The sequence below is a fragment of the Tribolium madens genome, unplaced genomic scaffold (genome assembly GCF_015345945.1).
Source record: "Tribolium madens isolate multiple individuals breed KSU strain unplaced genomic scaffold, Tmad_KSU_1.1 Scaffold_11;HRSCAF=98;Tcas5.2_LG3b, whole genome shotgun sequence".
In the NCBI taxonomy this organism is placed as follows: Eukaryota; Metazoa; Arthropoda; class Insecta; order Coleoptera; family Tenebrionidae; genus Tribolium; species Tribolium madens.
The window spans coordinates 8,642,641-8,650,077 of record NW_025400975.1 but is presented as its reverse complement, the minus strand read 5'-3'; the positions used below and the strand labels follow the sequence as shown (position 1 = coordinate 8,650,077).

The 7,437-nt window shown below is 28.9% G+C and overlaps 1 protein-coding gene across 5 annotated transcripts in view; it reads left to right on the top strand.

The window, feature by feature from the left end:
* LOC123015438 (Down syndrome cell adhesion molecule-like protein Dscam2) overlaps window positions 1-7,437 on the top strand; it is an 81,453-nt gene that overhangs the window by 11,790 nt on the left and 62,226 nt on the right. For all 5 annotated transcript variants that reach the window (XR_006413383.1, XM_044415183.1, XM_044415175.1 and 2 more), the window contains exon 2: window positions 5,887-6,213. Coding sequence is in view for 4 of the 5 variants with exons in the window: in XM_044415183.1 (XP_044271118.1) it covers window positions 5,887-6,213 (327 nt within the window). In the remaining variant the exon portion in view is untranslated. The remainder of the gene's footprint in view (window positions 1-5,886; window positions 6,214-7,437) is intronic.

Below are 7,437 nucleotides of genomic sequence, written 5' to 3'. Positions count from 1 at the left end.
TTTTTTTCGGATCAAAACACACAAATACCGCGGAGCACTTGCACGAATGAGCAAGAATATAAATGCTACACGGTGCGCCGCCTGTAATGCGACATGCGATAGACGAACGAAAAATTTTGAGGCGATGGAAAAAAAGTTTCACTTTAAAAAAAAAATTATCTTTCATTTTACGCCAAAACTGCGAAGGAAAACCATTTTTTGTTTCACTGAAACGGGCTGAAAATTCATTATTCTAATTCAGTGAAAAGAAAAGTTTTTTCACACACATTGCGGTTTTATTTATTTGACAACTATATGTCACTTTGACAATTAATTTATTAATTAAATAATGATAGTTCTTGTTAAAAATGACTTTGGTTTTTATCTTTGCTATTTATCACAAACATTTTTGTTATTTAACTTGCGAAAATTCATTTGTCAAAGTGACATCATTGTCAAAAAAATAAAATAAAAAATAATAATAAAAATAAAAAATAAATTAAAAATAAAAACCGCCAATGAGATGGAATTGAAAAAACAGAGAAAATCGAAAATCTTGAGAAAAATTTAAATCCAGATTTGCTGGTTTCAGGTTAAGCAAAAAATGTTTTTCCTTTGCAGTTTTGGCGTAAAAACGAAGATAAACAATTTTTTCCTCTTGTAAACTCAATCCAGAGACATGCTGTATATTTAATTAAAAACAATTCAGATAAATTGCAATTTTGACAAAAAAAATCGCATAACTCAAAGACAAAACAAAATTTCGTTCTCAAAATACGATCAAATTTTTATATTACATTAAATTAATTGGTTCTATACTTTATATTCACCCTGTATAAGCATATTTTAAGTTTCTTTTAACTTTTCCATAGAATTTAATAATGACTAAGAAAAATTGTTTTTGTGTAGAATTTTTCGTGATAACGAGTGATTTTTTTTTCAATTTTTTCATCCAATGTGCTATATTTTAAGACCGCAATAACCAAATTATTTTATCTTCCATTTTCTTGTGCGACAAGAGATTTTTTTGCTCAAACGGAATTTTTTTTGTTCAATTTTTGCTCAAATTTTATTTCAATAAGCAATTTCTTGGTTATTTTTTTGTTCCGTCAACGATTTTTTGTTTTGTGACTACAAGCTTTTTTGAGGCGCCAGAAGTTTTTTGGATAATTTTTATAACAAAAGCCGATATTTGGTTTAATTTTTTATTCCAACTGATATTTTATGACCGCAGTAACCAAATTCTTGTAACTGCAAACAATTGTATTCTCAATGTTCTCTTCCAGTGCAATTTTTTGCCCAATTTTTTATGACCTCCAGCAATTTTTTATTCAATTGCATGTGTAAATGAGCGATTTTTGTGACTACCGGCGATTTTTTGTTCAATTTGTGTATCCGCCGTCATTTTTTGCTCAGTGTTGAGCGATTTTGTGTTCAATTTTATGTGAAAATGAGCGTTTTTGTAACTCTATTTTTTATGATGACAAGCGATTTTGTGACAAGCTATTTTCTGTTCAATTTTTCTACTACCGATTTTTTTGTCCAGTTTCATATGAAAATAAGCGATTTTTGTGGCTACGGAGATTTTTCATTTGCAAATTTTTGCTCAATTTTTGTAATTTTTTTGTTAATTTTTTTGGGGTCTCACAAGTTTTTTTGCATAACTGTTATGAGAAAGGCTGAATTTTGTTGATTTTTTTGTCCCCTCGAGAATTTTTTATTCAAATTTGAAAATGAGCGGTTTTTTGTGTTTAATGTTATGTGGAAATGAGCGATTTTTGTAACTATATTTTTTATGACGACAGGCTATTTTTGGTTCAATTTTTCTACTCGTCGACCGTTTTTTGTCTAATTTCATTCATGTAACTAAAATAAAATAAAATAATAAAATTCATGTAACTTCGACGATTTTTTCATCTGCAAATTTTTGTTCAAATTTTGCAATTTTTTGGTCAATTTCTTGTTCGAGTCAACGATTTTTTGTGAATATGGGCGATTTTTTTGGAGTCTCACAAGTTTTTTTGCGTAATTATTATGAGAAAGGCTAGATTTGATTGATTTTTTTTATGACTTCGAAATTTTTTTATTCAATTTCATGTGAAAATGAACGATTTTTGTGACTACCGCCGATTTTTTGTTCAATTTGTGTATCCGCCGACATTTTTTGCTCAGTTTTGAGCAATTTTGTGTCCAATTTTATGTGAAAATGAGCGTTTTTGTAACTCTATTTTTTATGTTGACAAGCGATTTTGTGACAAGCTATTTTTTGTTCAATTTTTCTACTACCGTTTTTCGACCACAAACGATTTTTTTGTCCAGTTTCATATGAAATAAGCGATTTTTTTGGCTACGGAGATTTTTTCATTTGCAAGTTTTTGCTCAATTTTTGTAATTTTTTGTTAATTTTTTGTTCTACCCAACGATTTTTTGTTTGTGAATATGAGCGATTTCTTTCATTTTTTTCTGGTCTCACAACTATTATGAGAAAGACTGAATTTGGTTCATTTTTTTGTCCCCTCGAGAATTTTTTATTCAAATGTGAAAATGAGCGGTTTTTTGTTCAAAAAAATCCAAAATCAAGAGAAAAATGAACTTTTCTTTCTACTGAGTTAGAATAATGAAGTTTTAATTACAAATTTGCTCGTTTCAGGTGAAGCAAAAAATGCAGTTTTGGTGTAAAATTAAAAATTTTTCAATTCGGGGACAGTTTTAATTTTTTTGAAAAAAAGTGTATCCAGTTTGTAATTACAGTTTTGATGAAATATTACTTGTAGTGTCGTGTCCTCAGATGAAAAATTTTATTACCCAAGGAGAAGAGAACATAATGGGGTGCGTGAGCACCTGTGTGGCAATAATAATAACACGACTTCGCTCGCGGTTATGTGGGAACGAGAACATGGACGAATTCAATCTCACAAAGAGGGAAAATAATCTAAGAGGTTGTTTGTTGACAAGAACAGACGATTTATGACATAATACTCAAGATTTTCAGATTAATTGCCTAAAAAAATAATCCAAAACGTGTGTTACAGTTTGTAAATAGCATTCAGTAATCGAATGGAAATTTGTGTAAACTATTCTGACACATGACAGACGAGCAATTTGTTCCATCATTCTTGCACTTTCTGTTGACACTAAAATGTTAAGTTTTGTCAAAAGTCGGAAATCAAGTTTGAAAGTAAATATATTAAAATGAAGTCGCATAACTGAGTATATTGTAGGCGTTGAAAACGAGTTATAACATTAAATTTTGTTAGACGACTTGGCGCTTCTGGAATGAAATCACGCAAAGTTGCGAAAGTTTTCCTTTACAGAATCTTTGAATCATAAATTACGATTATTGAAAAGTGATTATTAGCAAAAATAACTAACATAAGCTAAATTCGGAAGAAAATAACAATTTGTGACATTCTAAAGATTTTCAGTTCCTAGACGCTTTGATATCAGTTTTATTGTACCCAAAGTTGGCAATACTTGGTAAAATTTAATAACTACTTTCATGAAAAGTTTTACTAAAATACTCAACAATGTTATTGATTTTTTTGGTGGTAATATGAAACATTTGGCAAATAATTTGTAGTATGTTTTAAACTACTATAAAATGTGATAGTGGAGATATTAAATTTTTAAGTTTGGAGTTAAAAGATTGCTACTTTTTCGAGCAAGAAATTGAGAAAAAATCGAATAGATACTCAAATTTAATTATTTTGGGGCATTTATTTTACCCATACAATCAATACAAATGACATTTTAATAATAAATGCGAATACGCATGAAACAATTTATTTTTTTTTAATTTTTAAATTTTGATTCTCCATATTTTGTCACTATTTGTCAAATAATAAGTCACTGTCGACGTTCATTGAGAAACAATTTTGACATTTTTGATTTCTATAGCAAACTATGTGAAAACAGTTGTGGCTAGTAATAAATTTTCTGTAGTCTTAAAAAAAGTCCATAAGTTTTCTTCTATTTAGTAAAATAAAAATTGGGGTATTTTTAAAGTGGAAGGTGCAGATCCAATAATTTTTGAAAAACTCCAAATATTTCAAAAATGGCTAAATTTGGGTATAGGGAAAGCTGAAAACTCTCTTAAAATAACCCGATTAATCCAAAAACGCAGTAAAAAAAATACCTTTCCATTAAAAATATAAAAGTTGAGACCGACTTCCGGTATAACCGGATTTGCCGCCATCTTGAAAATATTTGATTTTTTTTTGATGGAAATATGAAACATGTGGCAAATAATTTGCAGTATGTTTTAAACTGCTATAAAATGTGATAGTGAGAATATTAAATATTTAAGTTTGGAGTTAAATGATTGATACTTTTTCGATCAAGAAATTGGGAAAAAACGAATAAATACTCAAATTTAATTATTTTGGGGCATTTATTTTACCCTTATAATCAATACAAATGACATTTTAATAATAAATACGAAAACGAATGAAACAAATATTTTTTTTTCTAATTTTTAAATTTTGATCAATATTTCTTTTTTTGATAAATACAGGAAAATGTAAAGTTTGTTTCATACATTTATAAAGCGATAATGTTAATATGAGAAAAACGACAGAAGCAACAAAAAAGAAAATTATAGTAAGCCACAGGTTAATAAAAACTTTCTAGAAAATGATTCAAATTGTAGTTAGTTTGTTATTGTTTCTGAACTAATTCCAACTATACTTCAACAAAAATGATTGATTTTATGGCTTCTGGTATTACCTGTTATATAAATCAAACCCAAGTAAATGCAAACTTTTATTACAAATTGAATCACGCTAATTGCGATTTAAGTTAAAACAGCAACTGCTCGCAATTTGGCTTTGTTAATAAAAACTTCTTTAATCAAGCACACTCAAAAGTTATTACTAGCTTAATATTAATACAGGGTTTTTGTTTTTACGAAAATTACTAATTGAGTTTCGAATTTTGCGAAATTAGATTCTATCCCTTTGATTATGAAGCTATTTAGTAGCTTGACTTTATTTTTCACACCGAAAAAATAATATTAAAAATGGAATTAACTCCAGTAGCATTTTTATGGACACTAAATAATCATTTTTTGAGAAAATTAAACGGTGGGGATTAGGAAAATCTGAGGAAACTTTTATTTCGTTTTACAAATAGAAAGAGGAAGCGTAATAAAATCGGTGAAACACAAATCCATCAACTTATAAATCTTATAATCTCAGACATTTGAAGTTTCGGAATTGAATTTACATTTATCACGTGGATTAGACACAATTATTATTAAATTTTCCGTTGGCCTTTTTCAAATTTGATTTAATTTGGGAATAATGAACAAAATCAATAATTTGGTCAGTGTTACAGTTTTCATCACACTTGTATGTATGTGTCCAACTCGCTTCATTAAAGCCACACCTGAAAAGAGTAAATAATTGGTTTCAGCGTGCAGTGGATTTTTGAAAAAGATGTTGTTTATTACATTTGCGAATTGCCACAGGTTTAGTGCTTTGTCCATATTTTATATAATATTCAATTAGAGAGTTTGCGGTATAATGATATATGCGTTTGTGTGCAATTCCACATGTTTATCAATAAAATGGAATTGTGAAATGAAATTTTTCATGAAAACGAATTTAACAGGAGAGCAACTTCTGGAGTTGCAAGAAGAAAAACAAAACGATTAAAAAGCAATTTTCTTTTAACTTGAGTGGATTAATTTTAATTTGTTGAATGCTCTTGCTGAAATCATGTTGCATTTTTCAACTTTTTGCTTCTCATTCTCAGGGTTATTCATAAAAATGAAGCAATATTTTAACGTCAAAAATGAGCTAATTTTATAATATTTGGTTTTTTCAAAGCTTTTTGGAAACCGAGTTGTATTTCTAAGTAATTAGTTGTGTCTTTCATTTGCTGATGCACCAATGTTTCTAATTACAGGATGTACTGAAGCTTTTGATTCCCATTTACGCGGTCCTTCTTTCATAATGGAACCACCACCGAAACTCGAATTTTCGAATTCGAGTGGAGGTTGGTTGGATTGTTCAGCTTCAGGGAACCCACAACCTTCCATTGATTGGCTTTCGGTGGATGGAACCTCCGTCGGAGATGTGGCAGGAATAAGGAGGGTTCTCAGGAACGGAACTCTGCTCCTGCAACCGTTTCCTGCGGCCGCTTACCGGCAGGACATCCACAGCACGGTCTACAGATGCGTCGCTTCCAATTCAGTTGGACGAATCATCAGCAGAGATGTGCAAATAAGAGCAGGTGAGATAGTTTTTGGGACACCCGGTATACAGGATGGTCCAAATCAATTTTTGTCGCAAATAAATTTATACGTGTGCAATGGCTATAAAAATGCTATTAAAAAAATTGATTATTAGTTAATTGTTTATACTTACGAGATAAACGTAATAATATTTTTTTTTTAAATGGAAACCTACCACAAGCTTGTACAAAAATTGTTGCTGTGTAAAAATTTTTTTGTAAGCTCACACTTTTTTGTTAAAAAAATATTTGACGTACAAGAATTAAAGAATTTTTTTGAGTAAATTTTCAGTTTTTTTGGAAATAATAAAGATATGTTTATGCATTTCATAAATGTTAAAAAAAATTTAAACTTTATCTGTTGTTAAAACTTATTTGAGACTTAATTTTGCAAATTTAAATCAAATTTTTCAAATTTAGTGATTTTCTTGGTGAAAAACTCTAAACATAGAAATTTTTTTATTTGCGGTTTTGTTTTCAAAATTTCTCAATTTTTTTCTTGGTGAAAAACAGGCACAAAAAACTCAGTTGGGACTTAATTTTGCAAATTTAAATCAAATTTAGTGATTTTCTTGACGAAAAACTCTTTAAACAGATGAATTTTTTTAAATTTCTGTATCATTTTTGCCAAATCTCTCACATTTAGGGTGCGCTCTTGGCGAAAAACAGGCGAAAAGGTTCATTTAAAACTTAATTTTGCAAATTTAATTCAAATTTTCCAATTTTGTGAGTTTCTTATTGCTGAAATTTGTTTTATACGTTTAACACATTTAACACAATTTTGCAAATTTCTTAATTATTTTGACCAAATTTAGTGCTTTTTTGTTGGAAAACAAGCTAAAAAACTTATGTCAGACTCAAGTTTTCAAATTTGAACCAAATTCTTCAAATTTAGTGATTTTTTGGTGAAAAACTCTCTAAACAGATAGAAATTTTGCTATTTGCGGTATTGTTTTTGCAAAATTCCTCATTTCTTGTTGAAAAACAGGCGAAAAAATTCATGAGACTTAATTATCCAAATTTAAATAAAATTTTTCAAATTTAGTGATTTTCTTGGTAAAAAACTCCCTGAACAGATGAAAATTTTGTTATTTTCTGTACTATTTTTGCCAAATCTCTTACATTTAGGGTGTTCTCTTGGTGAAAAACAGGCGAAGAGGCTCATTTGAAACTTAATTTTGCAAATTTAAATTAAATTTTCAAATATTATGGTTTTCTTATTAC